General features: G+C 36.9%; 1 protein-coding gene across 3 annotated transcripts; it reads right to left on the bottom strand.

Annotated features, from left to right (window-relative positions):
• Positions 1 to 1,879: 1,879 nt before the first annotated feature.
• usp42 (ubiquitin specific peptidase 42) lies at positions 1,880 to 16,245 on the bottom strand. Of its 3 annotated transcripts, none has more exons than XM_039688010.2 (19): positions 15,848 to 16,245; positions 13,962 to 14,212; positions 13,624 to 13,833; positions 13,427 to 13,537; positions 13,147 to 13,246; positions 12,944 to 13,011; positions 12,692 to 12,762; positions 12,522 to 12,604; positions 12,221 to 12,332; positions 10,918 to 11,058; positions 10,737 to 10,837; positions 10,474 to 10,627; positions 9,728 to 10,366; positions 9,519 to 9,613; positions 8,082 to 9,029; positions 7,496 to 7,758; positions 4,099 to 4,268; positions 3,102 to 3,152; positions 1,880 to 2,990 (listed from the first exon to the last, which is right to left on the bottom strand). In XM_039688010.2, the coding sequence occupies exons 2-18, from the start codon at positions 14,200 to 14,202 to the stop codon at positions 3,132 to 3,134; spliced, it is 3,528 nt and encodes a 1,175-aa protein (XP_039543944.2). In that variant the 5' UTR covers positions 14,203 to 14,212; positions 15,848 to 16,245; the 3' UTR covers positions 1,880 to 2,990; positions 3,102 to 3,131. The 3 variants fall into 3 exon arrangements, with proteins under 3 accessions (XP_039543944.2, XP_039543945.2, XP_088977986.1); XM_039688011.2 differs by lacking the exon at positions 15,848 to 16,245 and adding an exon at positions 15,133 to 15,707; XM_089121860.1 differs by lacking the exon at positions 15,848 to 16,245 and adding an exon at positions 14,778 to 15,091.
• Between the last annotated feature and the right edge of the window lie 1,695 nt (positions 16,246 to 17,940).

The following is a 17,940-nucleotide window of genomic DNA, read 5'->3' as shown; positions in this document are numbered from 1 at the left end:
TGATTTCAATTGTTGCTGATTTAAGTTAACGTTTTGTTGTATTTATGTAATATTGCCAGTTTGTTATATTAATCCATTTTTTGGTTTAGTTGTTTTACTATGTTTGTAAATAACACACACACACTAACCCACCTATCACTGAAAACATTTCCACATTTTTACATATTCAGAAAATATCACTTAATAGGACTTATAAGCTAATTTCCCACAAGGTCAGAGATTTGTGGTCTGGCCATCCTTGTGACATTTTGTCCCCCCAACAAAGGTAATACTAGCCTAGCTCCGCCCGCCTATTTTTATTTCCCTTCAGTTATGAAACACAAATGAAATGTGTAGAGACTCTGGTAGGACAAGACTAAGGGGATTCCTGAACAAACACAAACAAAACAACACCACAAAAGCCATAGTTCAACTTTTTTTGGACACTCCATGGATTTAAAACTGATGTATATGCAATTTTTGAATGCAGCTAATCAGCTGATAACTCTGTAAACCTGAAACTCATTATTACCATTACTCATCACACTGATTCTGCTGTCCACTGTTAGAACATGAATCCATATGATACACTTTGATTAAATCAACCATTTTTCTCTTTAATTTCAGCTAGTTTAAAGTGAACACCGTTGCCTGTTATCATCACTGTCCATTTCCATGAAGGGCAGTAATACTATTCATAGTGGGAAAAAAAGAGAATATTATTTATGACATAAATTCTACAAACAGTATCATTTCCTTTTCTTATTTTACCTGTTACCGATAAGCCATAATGATATGCAACCAAACCATCTGAGATTGAAGCTTAAAATCGAATATCTGTTTTATTATGTTTTTTAATAGGCATATGTAATTGTTGTATTATTACAAAAAATGTAACAAGTAAGACGTCCTCACTTATATTCTGCTTAACATTTTTATGGTAAATATGCAGCATGCTCTTAATACTGTATTTCAGAACTCTCTGTATGTGTCAGTAAATCAGAATTCAGAAATCTTAGATGGAACACACAGGTCTCAGTCCTGTCAATCAAACCACGTGACCTCAACTCATGACCTCAAGAACTGACCTAATAAAACATTTAATGTTGAGACTCAAACAAATGGTCTGCTTCCTGTATTGTGGGTCATCTTACTCAACTCAAACAGCCAGCCGTGGTGAAAAGAGGTCAAGATTTGGGCTGGTTTAGGGTCCCTGCTGACAGATACTGCAATTACACGAGTGACGGAAGGAGAAAATTTGGTGTATTGACCCATTTACATGTTGTTAATTTTGAACAAAAAAAAAAAGTTACATAGTGCACCTTTAATATTTGTACAATTAGTAAAAATGGGGGAAAAAAAACCCTTTACTGTTTATCCTGAGGCTTTTATTCTAAATTTAAATAATTGAAAATTAATCTTCTAAAATACATGTTACAAGTATTGGCAACCCCTTCCTTGAATACTTATTTCTCCATACAGAATATATCACAAAGAGGATAAACAGCCAGCTTTACTCATATTTATAAAGGACGGCGATATTAATGAAGGGTGCTGTAAAAAAAAAAGATCACATAATTAGGAAGCCATCTTGCTTTAGTTTAGTAGCAATAAGATAAACAGTTTTGCATGTTATTGCTTTGCCTTTGCAAGTACTGTGCACTCTAAATCTATTTATGATTTGTGTGGTTTTACAGTAAGTTGCTTTCAGTATGTTTTGCCCATAAGCACAACTGTATCGAGATGTAAATAAATGACCATTATAGCCTGGTTTGCTGGTGTACAGAGGGTAGATGCATATAAAATGTGAAAAAGTGTGCTATGACTGCATGCTATGTAGCTAAAACAAAGACCAGTGCGCCTTAATATCAATCGAAATGTTTCTCACACAAAACAGAAATCCCACAAGTCATTCTTTATGTGTAAAAAGGAAACCCCATCTTTTACAAAACCAAACACTTCTCATCGTCACATACATCTTCATTCACTCCAACAAAATATTGTAAACGTAGTGAGAGAAAATATTACAATTTCAGACATTAAGGCCGTTTCCTCTCACTCAACATATTGTACACTGTATACATTTACTTTGACATGCTACGGTCAAATGAAGAAGCCAAATATAACCATTGTCATGTCTTTTTCATTTTGCTGAAGGAAAGAAAAACAAAAAACACATCGTCAAACATTCAGAGAACATGGTCTACATTACGAGTGGCTTTACAGAAAGTGTCTCTATTGAACTCCTGATACAGGACCAAAAACAAACTGATAGTACAGTTCAACTTAAATTCACAGTATCATCATGACTAAAATCAAAGTGGATTCAAGAAAACGAAACAGCGAGAATTAAAAACAAAAAAAGATGCAATGAACTTGCATTCTAGATAGGTGTGATTGAGGAAGGTAATACAGTGAGAGATGCTTAAAAAAAGGAGAGGTACAAGAGACAGCAAAGCAAACATCGTATGTCCTCAAGTGTGTCCAGGTTAACTGTGATGTAAGTGCACATGTAGCAATAGCAAAGGCTGCTCCTTTGAGACAGTTCTCTCAACAGATATGTGAAAATGGTGACATCATAACTTGAAGTCAAAAGACAAGCAGTCTTTCTCCGCCGATGCAGCATGTAAATGTTCTCGTCTTTCCCAGGTTAGTATCCTTAAAGGGAGCGCTTGTCTCATCTTCACAAGTGAGAAAATCCTGAGTCTGTATGTCTGAGCAGCAATTCTGATGTTAAGCTCCAGGCTTTTTTTTTTATCTTCTTTTAAATCGCATATATTAACTTTATATATAATTTGTTTTTCACAATCAAAGTTCATTTATGTACAAGTGTACTAAAAAAAAAAAAATCAATAGCCTTAAAAATAACAACAAAAAAAGACAAAATAATGAAACTTTAAAAATCGTTTCGTGGTAAAAATACAGTATGTTCTAAATGTTAAGCACCATGTCAGGAACTTTAGCTGTAGTTTTCCTGTCTTTCACATGCTTGCATGGGTGGTTTCCAGAGTCTTAAAAAAAAAAAAGAAAAACAGAAATGGGACGAGAAAATTAGAGCTGAGCTTATTTTGCACAAAAGAAGTAAAAAAGAAAAAGAAAATATTGTATAAACAATTTCTTACCTTTAGTATGATCAAGAAATCAATTGCCCTTTAATGTGGACGTGTAACTTCCTGTGAAAAGATTTGGAAATATATACATTTGATATATAAAATAATTTTATATGTAATTAAAGGGATAGTTCTGTCTTTATTTTCGGAACACAAATTAAGATATTTTCGATTAAATCTGAGAGCCGGATCACTCCTGCATACTAGTCCATAGGTTTCTGAGGGATAGAAACTTGACCACCTCGAAAAGTTATTAAAGACATCGTTAAAATAGTCCAAGTGACTTCAGTTGGTCAACCTTTATCAAGAGACGAGAATACATTTTGTGCGCAAAAACAAACATAAAAAACGTCTTTATTTCAACTATTCATTTCCTTCTCTATGGGCCTCTAGTCGGTTAACATAGTGTGATAGCGTAGATCTACGTCACACATAGGCTCAATATTGGCCGACGCTGGTTGTGTGTGATGCGTGTGACGTACAACAGATCATACACTGTTAAACTAGAAACCTGACTCGAGGCAGAGAGAGAAGTAAATGAATAGTTGAAAGTCGTTGTTTTTGTTTGTGTATTCTGGTCGCTTGATAAACTTAGGATTGAGCCACTGTAGTCACTCTATTTTATCTATGTCTATTAAGACTATTTTATCGATGTCTTTAAAAACTTTGAGGCCGGCAAGTTTCAATCCCTCAAGAAGCCTATGGACTAGTATGGAGGAGTGATCCAGCTCTTAGATTTCATCAAAAATATCTTAATTTGTGTTCCGAAGATAACGAAGGTCTTATGGTGTTGGAACAACATGAGGGTGGGTAATTGCTGGCAGAATTTTCATTTTCGGGTGAACTATCCCTTTAATATTTAAAAGTGCATTTTACAAATACTACAATTACTTTAAGATTATTACATTTATTACAATATTATTCTTTTTTTTTTTTTTAGAAATAAGGCTACATTTGCTTCTTAAATACTTGCTATCATAAAATGTGCTCTCAGACAGTATATACTCACTTGAACATTTGAAAGGGTCCTGTGATAGACACCGTCTACATCTCCATTTCCATTTAAGAGTGTCTTTGTGCTGTTGACAGTGGTAGCATGATCAAAATGTTTGTATTTCACATCTTTTTCTGTCCCAGTAGGACAAAGATCAGGTTCACTTCCACTGTAACAGCCATTAGCTGAAACAACAACAACAACAACAACAAAAAAAACATTAGTTCATTTATTCCCCAAATTACATTTATGTGTGAATGTGTAAAGTTATGCCAAGATCAAAAGTGAACGTGTGTGACAGGATGTATGTGTGGATGGAGAGGGTTTCTGAGAAAAAAAAAGATTGTAAATTGTAGTCAATCACTAGCAAACCAATTAAAGCAAGAGATGCAGAATGCATCAGAGTGTACCGGAATATTTTAGTGAGCACAAGTCAGCTCTCTGAAAGAGAAAGCTCAATTTGGACCCAAGCAATGTCAGACGTCAAGGAGACTCTGCTCTCAAAAATTGATCTAAAAGCAAAAATGAAGCACACATGTAGCTGACACATTTGCCATTTCTGCATTTAACCAGATAAATCATATTCCTCAAAAGGCCCTGTTTGTACACAAATAATGCAAATCAAGTATTTTTATGGCAAAAAAGACAGCATTGTTTATTTGTAATATAAATATTTCAATGAAAATGAAGCACCTCACCCTCCAATTATTACTGCAAAATGTAAATGAAAATTAGTGTTAGTGGCCTAGGATTAGTGTTGTAGGCCATAAGCTTTGGAATAAGCTACCCTCTGATCTTCGTGCCACCCCTAACCTACAGACCTTCAAATCTCAACTTAAATCTCAGTAAATAACTATCTTACATTCTATTTTTACATCAAAACTTCTCATGTTAATGGTTTGTAGTTTTTTGTTGTCTCCATTGTTATAAGCAGATTGCTTGTCTCTTCTTGTCAACTGCTTGAATTATTTTATTATTTTGTGAAGCGACCTTGGGTTCTTGAAAAGCGCAATAAAAAATAAACATTATTATTATTATTATTAATTGTACTTAGCAGTTTTTATTAAAGATGAAAAAATGCATCTCTAACATTTCAAAATAATGACAACAACATTAAAGGATTAGTTCACTTTTGAAAAAAATTTTGCTGATAATTTACTCACCCCCATGTCATCCAAGATGTCCATGTCTTTCTTTCCTCAGTCGAAAAGAAATTAAGGTTTTTGATGAAAACATTCCAGGATTTTTCTTCTTATAATGGACTTCCATGGGAACCAGGTCCAACCGAGGTCCAAAAGACAGTTAATAACAGTTTCAGATGCAGCTTCAAATGTCTTTAAACGACACCAGACGATGAATAAGGGTCTTATCATGCGAAACGATCAGTTATTTCAAAGCTTATTCCAAAAATGTAACTTTTCTAAGGACAAATGCTAGCCTTTCTCCATTCTGTGAGGCGCGTTTGCAACGTCACGTAGTACGTAATTACGTTCAAAAGGTCACGGGCGACGTAGCCAGAAGTACAGAGTCAGAGTGTTTACAAGTTGAACGCATAGGTTGAACGTGAAAACTAACTCAAACGCCGTTTACAAAAAAGGAATTAAAAGGTAAAACAACGATGTCGGACGATTTTGATTCTGTACTTCCGGCTACGTCGCCCGTGACCTTTTGAACGTAATTACGTTTTTCGTGACGTTGCAAACGCGCCTCACAATATATTACAAGGCTAGCATTTGTCCTTAGAAAAGTTACATTTTTGGAATAAGTTTTGAAATAACCGATCGTTTCGCATGATAAGACCCTTATTCATCGTCTGGTGTCGTTTAAAGACATTTGAAGCTGCATCTGAAACTGTTATTAACTGTCGTTTGGACCTCGGTTGGACCTGGTTCCCATTGAAGTCCATTATAAGGAGAAAAACCTGGAATGTTTTCATCAAAAACCTTAATTTCTTTTCGACTGAAGAAAGAAAGACATGGACATCTTGGATGACATGGGGGTGAGTAAATTATCAGCAAAAGTTTTTTTTAAAAGTGAACTAATCCTTTAATAATAATAATCATTGGAAAAATGGTAATACACAAAAACACTTATATTGTGTGAAAATGTTTAGTTGCCATAAAAACATTGTCACAATGCAAATTTAATGATTCTTTAATCATTTATTTGTTCTCTTTTGATTTAGTCATTAAATGTGACCCGAATGTGTAAAGACACATATCTGATGCTCAATGGACATAAATGTTTCAGGACATAAATGTTTACAGTATTTGTTATCAATGTCAAAACCAGATGCCAAAGCTATAAACAATAGACGCTTTTCGCCAAAGGAACTTTTCTCATAGTTCCTAGAACTGCTGGTGGAAGTTCCCAGATTTTGCCGTATTCGCATCGCAGGAGCTAGTAATGATTTTAGTTCTAGGAACTCCTTTTAGAGGAACTAATATAGTTCAGAGTAGGGTCTACCAGTCACCTTAATGTACGCTGATTGTCCAAAGGTACTAGGAAACACCAGCCTCCGCCATTTTTAAAAAGGCTGTATAAACACACAAATTATAGCCTATATTTACTCCAGAAACTAACTCTATGAACATGGAAAACAGTGATAGATGGACCTCTCAAACCTTAACACTAATGGCGCTTTTCCACTGCTGGTACGGCTCAGTACGGTTCGGCGCAGCGAGGCAGGCATTTCCACTGCGTGGTACGACTCGGCTCGGTTCGGTTCGCTTTAGCTCAGTTGCTTTTCCACTGCAGTTAGTCTCGCTTTAAAGTGCGTGGGATAGTTTAAAAGCAGTCGCTACAGCGGTGGCTGTTACTGACAATTTAAATCTAGCGTGTTTGGTTTCACACGCCGCAAATACAATGACGCTGGTAGTGACGATTCTGTCTGACCAATCAGTGATCTGCAGTGTTAAATGTCACATTTTAGTACCGGTACAGTACGCTTGGAACCTCAACAGACCAAGTACCATTTAAAGCGAGCCGTACCATGCAGTGGAAATGCACCATAAGTGAGCCGAGCCGTACCGTACAATGCAGTGGAAAAGCGCCAAGAGAAACATGATTATGTATTTCTGCTCAGCTAGCAACACTGGACATTAGCCCCACAGCATACGCTAATCCCTTTTCATAAACCGTCTACTTTCTTACAACAGTTCTATCAAATAGCGTTATACAGTTCGTAAACTAATGAAGACGGAGGATGCAAGCGCTGTGTGCTCAGTCGTTCTCAGCGCGTCAAAAATGAGGTCTGCCGCGCCATCAAAATAAGTCACAACACGCGCAGCTTACGTCACTTCAGAGTTCCTAATGGCAGTGCGAATGCCCTAGGGGAACCATTAGTTCTCGTGGAACCACACTGGTGGCTAGTTCAAAGAACTACCCAGTGTGAAAGCCCCATATAATGCACCTTTTTGTCCATTGAGCTGTTGCTGGTCCTCCTTATGGTCTCGGTGGACGTTGTTGAGAGACTCAGAGCTGTGGTGCTGACTTCCTCTCTCTGCACCATTCCTAGCTCTAGTATCATGCTCTTCCCGCCTCAGAGCGTTGTCTCTCCAAGTGTGTGGCCTCTCCTCCTCCTCCTCCCTTCTCCTCTTTTTCTTTTTCTTCTTCTTCTTATGTCTCTTGGAGCTGCTATCCTCATTTCCCTCTGATGGTTCCCTCTCTGAACGCCTGTAAGCAGAAAGTCACAATGATCAACAAGCCTTTTCCCCCCAATGCTTTAAATTCTCACACAAAGCAAAATTTATATTACAAATAAGTACATTTTTAATTCTTTTAGTATTATGAATAAGCAGCGAAGCAGTTGTTTAAATATTTTATAAGAAATAATATAAGATACTTAAGACATTTTTCCAAGAATTAGCTTTTTAAAATTTATTTCTATATTATTTTCCTTATTATTATATGAAAAAAATAAGAATGTACATTTTCAAAACATTGACTACATCAACAGATCGGAAATCAACAGAAAGGCGTAGCAAAGTATCACTCGCCTGTGTTTGTCTTTGCTTCTCTTTTTCTTCTTAGATTTCTTCGCTCTGCATTCATCAGAACTTTCTCTTGCATCAGACGACGGACTCCGTTTCCGCTTGTTGTGTCCGGACATTGGGCTGAGAGAGCGGGATGATGAGCGTCTGCTTTTTGAACTGCTCACTGTATGGGCGGTTCTTCCATGGGCACCCTCCACCCCACGATTGCTGTGACTGGAATATATATCCCTGTTATGGTGTCCAGAAGGACGATAAGTCTCACTCACAAACCTCCTATCTCTACTCCAGTTGCGTTCCTCTCTGGGTCTTCTTTGGGAGTGGTGGTGTTCTCGACGATGGTGTGAGAATCTGTCCCAGTGTCTCTCTACCTCACGATCTCTGTGATGCCGGTCTCTACTGGAGGAGCGCTCTCTGAAAGGACGGCTATCTCGATGGCTGTACCCATAGCGGCTCCGGCTTCTTTCGCTGTATTCCCTGTGGTACCTGTACCGGTCCCTGTCCCTGTCCTGGTCCCTGTCCTTCGGAGGTGAAGAAAAATGTGGCCGCTGTGAAATTTTATTCCCGTCCTCACCCACCCTCTGTCCAACTCCAGAGCCAAACTTGTCTAAGTGTGATGGTTTTGACTCTTTGCTTTCGCCTTCACTGCACCTGAACACCTCCTTTAACCTGTGTGGACTTGTGTGACCATCACCGATATGGAGGTTGAGACTGTTGTTGACCTGACGGTCCGACGTGCCAGCCGCTGTATGGGCGGCACGGCTCGGAATCGACTCAACTTTTGAAGTTGTCTGGCAATGAAGGTCAGTGTCTACAGTCTTTGAGACCAATGAGGCATTAGATGAAGGTGCAGACTCTACATGTACTTCAGACTGAGATAAAGCGTCGGAAGGAGGGTTCATCCTTTTGTTTGAAGGTGAGGAGCATGGGGCATCAGTACTCAGTGGCTTGGAACTGTTGTATGAATAAAGAAAACCCAAAGAAAGTTTATTCCATCAGAAATGTAATAATATTAAAAACAAATAGTCAGTGATTTAGCAATATTACCATTTCATATTCAACAGATCATTTATGTTGTGGCTGATAACTTATAAATGGCCGATATTAAAATTTCATTATTAAATTAATATAAAATCATAGGCAGTATTATTGTTAATTCAAATTAAAAGTTAAAAATAATATTCTTCAATGTAACAAATGCAGATTATTATTAGATGAAAAACTTGTAAAGTTGAAGTTAGATAATAAGTAAAACTGAAATAAAAAGGAAGAAGTAAAGCTAACTAGAAAGAAGGGAATAAAATAAAAGGAATAAATAAAGCTAACTTTGAAAAAGGAAGGAAAAAAAACTAAATGACAAAAGCCCTAATTAATAAAACAAACTAAAATTAAATATAACACTACTAAAATAACCATGGCTACAAGTAAATTTATGCATCTCACCTTGATTCACCGTTTTCACATTTTAAGCTGAATTGCATTCCTGAACTATCAGACGTATTAGAAATCTGAGATGAAGGATGTGAAGTGCCCATAACCTAAAATAATAATAAATAGAAATACGTCAATAGAGAAATATCCAGATTAAATTATGAAGCCTGTAAAAATAATATACTGTAACATGCCACGAAATAAATGTTGAAATTCTGTACCTTATCAGTATGATTAAAACCATTGGCTTTGGAAAGGCCATTCTGGGATTTATGAGCCGATTCTGATCCACTTTCACACACATGAAAGCCATTAGATCCGTTTGTCTTTGACGTAAACTGAGGCAGTGAACTGGAATTGTGGGATTGGGCATCCCCCTTTACCCCATTCCCATTGTTAATCTCGGGAGCAAGATGAGGCTTAGCTAATCCATTCTCCAATGCTCCACTCTCTTGGTCGGATTCTTCAGATGATTCCTGACCATAAGGAACCAAGAAAGAAGCTCCAGAGTGAGTTCCATTGACCTGCTTGACCTGTGGGAAGCCTGAGGTAGACATTGAGGTGCTAGAGGATGTGGGCTGAGGTTGAGAGGCTGACGACAAAGAGCAATTAGGGCTTGACTGAGTCTGAGCAGGCCTCACAGGCTTGCCCTGACCAATGAGAAACGTCAACTTTGGCCTCTTGGATGAGTCGGGAATGCCTGTGGGCCGAACAAGCGAAGAAGAAGAGGAAGCGGATGCAGAAGAGGATGTATTAGATAGTCCAGATCCTATTTTGGTCACACCACAGAAACTTCTGTTGGGTTTGGAGCCACCATGGTAATCTTTTGAAGAACCATTCCCATTAACGCATGACGAGTTCTGCAAAGTACACACACAAAAAAAGTTACCAGGTGAAGAGAAGAACCTAGCTGATCAGTTCAGGGCTGATTTGTAGTTTGTCTGAATTTGTTACTGTCCTGCAGTACCTTGAGCATATGAGGTGGCAGCTGAGGACCAATGAAGGATGTGGAGGTGTACTGAGGCCCATTCATCTTGATTGGAATGGATGGTCGTGGAGATGACTGGCCTGGAGTATGGTTCATCTGGCTAAAGTCGCTTCCATTTTTCACATCAGGTGACCTGAATTAAAATAGGCATTTTTTCAGAAAAGACTTCTCAGAAACACCCTTCAGTCCCAAAAAAATACAAATGATCCATATGAATCATGAGAAGTGAATTAAACCTTTACCTAATGTAGAACAGCAAGTATGCTTGCTGATTAAGCACTGTTCTAATATCGCTGAGAGATACAGATGAGTCGTTCATTTGATACCACTGACCGTTGCTAGCCTAGAACAGAGGATCATATTATTTAATACATAAATAAGAACACAATTAAAGAGGATGCAGGTCTGTACATGACAACTAACCTTAATGTAGCAGTAGTAGTGTCCAGCGTGGCAACTGAAACCAGAATGAACCAGCACAGCATATAGAGCGTAGATTTGTGGCTCCCCATGAGACTGAGACATGAATGGCCGCAAATCTAGATACTCTGTGTATCTTACATCCTGTGAAGGAGGCATGAGAATGATCCCAATTATGACTGCCAAAGTCAATGCATTAACTGATGGCAATTTAATGCTGTTAAATTGTCAATTTAAACACATTGACCTAGTCCTATTAAAGATCCTGAATCAAGGTGGCATCTCAAAAATATGGATGATTGTAATGCTGTCACGATTCCTGGAATAAATTCAAGTACTCAATTTAAAAAATCGAGTCGAGTAACCAGCAAAACACCAGAAGCGGAGCATTCCAAAGACAAGTATCCGTGAAACACATTATTAGACTGTTTTCATAGGCTGCACGATGTACTAAACCATTTAAAAACCATACTATAGTGCTACTTTAAATTTACAAAGGCTGCAGTTCAGTTAAATAAATGTATGCGCTGCAGGATTAATATTTTTATATGTGCTTTATTTACATGCATGTAGGTTATGTGCATCTCAGAGCGGCTCCCTTCACAATAAATGCTCCTTCACATGAACTGTTATCATTATCATGGGAAAACAATGAGCGCCATTTCGTCAGATAAGGTAAATCATTTATAAACCTGCAAACTGTTCATCCCTATTTCATAATAAAAGTTTAAACCTTCGTTTGCATGTTTTGATGTCCACATGTTCTTGTTCAAGAAATAACAGTGACTGTAGCATTTCTATCATAAAGAAGTGAACAAATATGTAAGATTAAATGAACATTTTAAATGTTGTTTGATCAAGATTAAACAAGGTTTAGATCTGCTGAAAAATGCAACACCAGGCTATTGGCACCCTCTGCATATATTTGTTATAACACATAATGTGCATAAGATGATTGTTTATATTATTATGTGTATAATGCATTTTAACAGTGTTGTTCTATAAAACCATAATGATTATTTGCCTTTGATACTTTATTTGAACCAAATATAATATTATTGCCTCGTTGTTGTTTTATGTCTTTTAAATTTTTATTTTTAAAGGCTTATGTCTTTGGATAGTTCTATTTTTACTACCACAAAAAAAAAAAATCGGATTACTCGATTAATCGGCAAAAATAATCGACTGATAACCAAAATAATCATTAGTGACAGCCCTGGATCTAGTCATACCAATTTGTCCAGGATCTTATGCATTTTCAGAATTATCTGCTAAACTTTTGTGTTATGACCTTTATAAAGTGTACCTTTGTAATTTTTCCTCCATTGAAGTTGGTAAACCGCTTCAGTGAGACAGTGAGAACATTAGAACTGCGATGAATGGTGAATCTCTTTGATGCAGTAACCATTTTCTTACATCTACCAAGACAAAAGAGTAAACATGAGTGAAAGTGTATAAACACAATACTATTCCACACTGACAAATTCCATAAAGGAAAAACAAAAAATTGTCAAAAGAGGTTATGCATTTGCTAAATTGAAAAACTGAATTTTGGCCAATATAATGATATAGTATAAATATGCACATTAAATTCAATAAAAACTTACTTGGAGCATTTATAAGCATTGTCCCCATCAAGCTGCTCAGGCTTGACAAATTGCTCAAATGCCTTCGTGAGTGTCTGAGCCGTCTGAAAATAAACATACAAATTATCTCTTATAATCACTCTAAATTTGACTTTCTTCAAGAAAATTAATGACGAAAATATTTCAGTCACCTTTATCTCCAGTGATATATCCAGGAAAGGGTCAAACGTATCCGAAACTGCCTTGCAATTCAAACATTTGACTGTAAAAAAAGAAATGTGCATTAACAACTGTAGCAACAGATTGAGAAAGCTGGAACATATTTAATACATCATCCATCCACAAATTCTATCTAAATTACAAGATGCCAAGTGTAATTCAGAAAGGATCGAATTAAACTAACAAAACCAACTCACAACTCTCACGAGAATATGATGACATACCTCTGGATCTCAGATAACCCCCAAATATCTGATGTACAAAAGTGGTTGCCTGAGTTTGCCTGTCCAGCCTGACAAAAGGAAAATAATGCAGTATTGAACTGGATAAAGTTATGCAGTCATTACAGTTAATGAACAGATGGATGAGGAATGTTTGTTTCATGCGTTATAAAACTGGCCAACAAAACTGCATTTTGGGAACTCACTTGTTTCCAGGGAGGCAAGACTTTTGCATAGCATCCACTGTGTACCTCAAGAACTCATGGGCATCTTCTTGGCTCCCAAATCTGAAATGCTTTCCTATCCCTGAGGATAAGACCAAAAGGTCAGTGGACAAAGCTATAAATACTTTAGCATTTAGAATGGTAAGACCATTCCTTAGAACTTAACTCCAAAAAAAACCAAACTTTTATTAAATGTATTTTTAAGGAATAAATAGTAATCTTGTCACATGATTTCAAAGAAGATGTTAATCTTAGCACTCACGTTTCAATTCATTAAGAACACTAATGGGCTTTATGACATTTCCAGAGTTGGCGAACACTTGGATGACGTGATTCTGCATGGTACACATCATGCAAAACCCAGGCTCATGACCTGCGTGGAAAGGGAAAGCATGTACATCATCAGAACAAACTTACAACAAGTATTACATGCAATCTTGAAAAATCTTGCACACTTACATGTTTTGGAATGCTCTCTGGTCAGCATGTAGTTGGCAAGGGGAGCCGTGTAAGTCAGACACTGCAGGGTAGAGTTCAGGAAACATGTGTTGCCCAGGTTATGGAGACCTGCTCCAATGCGGTGGCCCTGGTTCCATTTCAAGCAGAGCCGCTCTGGGGAAAACAAGACCTTTTGAGGAAGAGCAATGCCATCCCCGCTGTTCATCACCACTGCATGACGCAAAAGAAGAAAAACAGACATACGTTACACATCAAGAACACAACATAGCCCATTGTTGTATTTTAAAAGTGGTGCTACGGGAAGCATTTTAACATCAACAGCAAAGACAAGCACTTGCCTTGCTCTCTGGGCCTTTCGACTTGGAGTGCTGTGTTATTACTACCATTCACAGTCGCTCCAATGGTCGGGGCCATACAGGCAGACTTGGCTCTTGAATGCTCAGTGGCAGAAGACCCAACACTCCAGCTCGAACTACTGCTCTCCATGTCTCTGGAGGAGAAAGATGTCAGGGAGCTGGAGTGCTTGCACCGGACTGACTCCAGGTCAGATTTCTCTGGAGGTTTGTCAACTATGGTCATAATTCATTTTCTGTGGGAAAAAAAAAACATTTGCATGTCTACTCAATCATATTTTTTTTTTTTATAAGAAAGGAATTCGAATTTGTGTCTTTAAAACCACTTAACATGCAAAGAAAGCTAGTCTTGTGTCAAACGCAACAGGTAGTCTACCTGAAGCAAATCACTCACTATCAAAAGGTTGCTTTGTTGCTGATATGTGAATATCTCTAAAGTCTTAACTGCTTCTGACTTTTAACATATATAGTTTTAAACAAACAGATATATTCATCAAACGAATGTCACACATTTTAAACAGGTTAGAACAATAAAATATCAACTGGCCAAGTATACATCAATTGATAATGATACAGTACAATTAGTAAATGAGTGTTACTATGTGTTATATCATTACTTTTAATCTTTTGGCTCAGTTTAAGTTTTATTTATTTTTTTATTAAATATTGCTTTTGAGGACTGTGACTACATAGCTTTTTTGCCAGCGTTTAATGGTCTATCTATAGTTAAGTCTATATTATTTAAATCAATAACAACATAAAAACTACAACACTTTATGAAAAACAGACTCAAACGGATACCTTCGAAATAAGTTATTTCCAAAAACACCAAAAGTCACTTGGAAAGGGTAAAAGACCAGTTAAATGTCAGTGAAACATCGCGCCAAAGTGAAAGTAACGTTACCACAAACATTAGTGAACGCTGAATTTCAAACACACAAATCGGCCCTTGTACTCAAAGAACTGTCTATATGTATTTTCTTATGGACAGCCAATCAAGCATTAATCGAATAAGCTTAATATATATTGGTGTAGTAGCCGGTGTGTGTCGATCTATTGAGCTGAGCGTCAGAATGGGCCCGTGGCCTTGGCTAGTTCATGATAGCTAATTTACAATAAACTCTCGTATCAATGCATTCTCAGCAAATGTGTGTACCTTGAATTAAGACGTCAGACTCTGCGACACTCGAAACACAGTTTAACAACTAACAGTGGCGGTTCCGTGAGTGATTTTTGTATGAGGAAATGATCCTGTAGTACACTCTCTCTCCGCACGTCCACCAACTGTTATCTAGCGTGCTCGGCTAAAGGCTTCGAACGGGAGTTAGGCCTCTGCTGCACGTTATTTAAACACTAAATACAAACAATAAATTTATTTGTTGTATTATTTAAAACATTTAAAATGCCTGAGAGAAAAAAAAATTGACTTTCTAGCCGCCTTTTTGGTTGGCGCGAGAAATTCGGACGATTTAAAGACCGCTGTGTTGTAGCTACAAACGCCATGGTAACGGCTAAACGTAACAATACCGATGGAAGGCGGCACGAACATGGTCACGCACTTCCAGAAGGCTGTCTGTGAATAAAGATCATATTGAAATATGTGCTGTTTCCCTTCACAAACACCAACAACACAAAATCACTCATTTTAATTAGCTAAAATTAGACTTTAATCGGAAACGGGTAGAAAGGAGGGGCACGGTATTTAAAATTCACCGGTGCCGTGGCCGAGAAGGCAACGCCGCCGTAAGACTCATTGCGAAACCGGTGTTTTCAATTTCATGCCACGCAATAAACGCAACCATACAGCGCACGCTCTCCAAAAATAACCTGCAGCATTCACATACCATATCCAATTCAAATAATGTACGTACCTGTACATTTATGATTAATTTAAATGAGTTCATCCATTCTAAAATCCAAAGAGCGTCCGGCGGTGAACAATGACGTAGTTTCCCCACGGGTCCATCCGGGTACTTTCGTAATGTCAGCCAACCCAGTGTTGTGTGGATGTGGCCTTACTGAAGATCCGTCAAAGCAGTTAAATATCTTTGTTGCTGTCTACTCGTCGACAAGCAAAGCAATGCCATATTACAACATCGGTGTAAGCAGTTCCCGTGGATAAATGCTGAGAAGTAGTGTTTTGTACACATTTATATTATTGTAGGAGCAGATTTTAATGTGTAATTGTGAGTAATGGGTGTTGGTGGCACAAGAACAGATCGTACGGTAGGCTATGGCATCTCAATTTCTATCTACCATGAAAATGACCCCCCCATTGTATGTTAGTTAAAGTTAACAGTTTGGAAACATTACTATTTTTAATGTTTGTGAAAGAAGTCTCTTATGCCCATAAAGCCTGCATTTATTTGATCAAAATTACAGAAAAAAAAATGTTGTATTGTAAAACATTATTACAATATAAAATAATGGTTTTCCATTTGAATATACTTTAAAATTTAATTTATGTCTGTGATGCAAAGCTTAAAGGGACGTTTCACTTCAAAATGAAAATTCGGTCATCATATACTCACCCTCAAGTTGTTTCAAACCTGTATGAATTTCTTTCTTCTGCTGAAGATTTGTTAAGATATTTTTTAAAAAATGTGACTAATCAAACAGTTAACTGGACCCATTGACTTCCATAGTATTTCCCCCCCCCCCCCCCCCCTACAGTTAACTGTTTGATTTCTGACATTCTTCAAAATATCTTCCTGTGTTTAGCAGAAGAAAGAAATTCATACAGGTTTGAAACAACTTGAGGGTGAGTATATAATGACAGAATTATAATTTTCAAGTGAACTATCGCTTTAATTTTCATCAGTCATTACTCCAAACGCCAGTGTCACATAATCCTTCATAAAACTGATTAAGTATGTGATTTATTTATTATCAATGTTGTGCTGCTTAATATTTTGTTATAATCGTGATACTTTTTTCAAGATTCTTTGATGAATAAAAAGTTTAAAAGAAAAGCATTTATTTACAATAGAATTTTTTGTGCACTAGCATTCAAAATTTGGGGGTCATACATTATTTTTCTTAAATAAAAACACACTTTTTTAGGATTCATTAATGAGTTAAAAGTTAAAAAGAATCACAGGTTCCAAAAAAATAGCAAGCAGCAACTCCAACATTGATAACAAATCGGCAAAGTAGAATGATTTCTGAAGTAGGGTTGCCAATTTAAGAAAAGAAAAATGTGGGACAATTGTGGTTCTTTACAGGAAAATAAGGGACACTTAAAATATTCATAGGCTACTTTAGCCTATCACACAGTATATGTCATTTCAGGTTTGTATGTGTTAGGTTAAAGTTTGTTATTATTCGTATGATCTGATGCGCCTGAGTGTGGACTGTGATTGGATGATGACCGGAGTCATAATCATTCTCAAACGTCGTGTTGCTGCCAGATCAGCGTAGTAGTCTATTTAATCGGGACAAGCGAGGTCCCGTACGGGACAAATAAATTAGGCCCAAAATACGAGACAGTTGGCAAGTGCAACCCTATTCTGAAGGATCATGTGACACTAAAGACTAGATTCATGGCTGATGAAAATTCAGTTACAATTTTAAAGTATATTAAAATATAAAACCATTATTTTAAATTGTAATAATATTTTTTTATCAAATAAATGCAGGCTTGAGCATAAGAGATTTCTTTCAAAAAGATTAAAAATAAATGTTTCCAAACTTTTGACTGGTACTGTATCTATATGCATATATATATATATATATATATATATATATATATATATATATATATAGTTGCAACAAAAAACATTTTAAACAAATTTTTTACACTTTCAGTCCTATCATTTGCCTTTATCCATGACCTTCTTATTATTAATATTCATAATTATTAAAACTTGCGCTCATTGTAATATAAATAATACAGCTAATAGCTATTTTGAGGAACTATTTACTCAGCTTTCAAGAGTCAGATAAATGGAGACTAATGCACTGG

The sequence above is a fragment of the Pimephales promelas genome, chromosome 17 (genome assembly GCF_988280905.1).
Source record: "Pimephales promelas chromosome 17, fPimPro1.hap1.1, whole genome shotgun sequence".
NCBI lineage: Eukaryota > Metazoa > Chordata > Actinopteri > Cypriniformes > Leuciscidae > Pimephales > Pimephales promelas.
This window is presented reverse-complemented; position numbering and strand designations above follow the sequence as displayed.

Excerpts from the sequence above, each read along its gene's own strand:
- usp42 (XM_039688010.2), bottom strand. The coding sequence starts at position 14,202 with ATGACCATAGTTGACAAACCTCCAGAGAAATCTGACCTGGAGTCAGTC. Across the intron at positions 13,834-13,961 it reads CGAAAGGCCCAGAGAGCAAG|TGGTGATGAACAGCGGGGAT; the intron begins GCAAGTGCTTGT and ends TGCGTCATGCAG. Across the intron at positions 12,763-12,943 it reads GGGTTATCTGAGATCCAGAG|TCAAATGTTTGAATTGCAAG; the intron begins GTATGTCATCAT and ends CTTTTTTTACAG.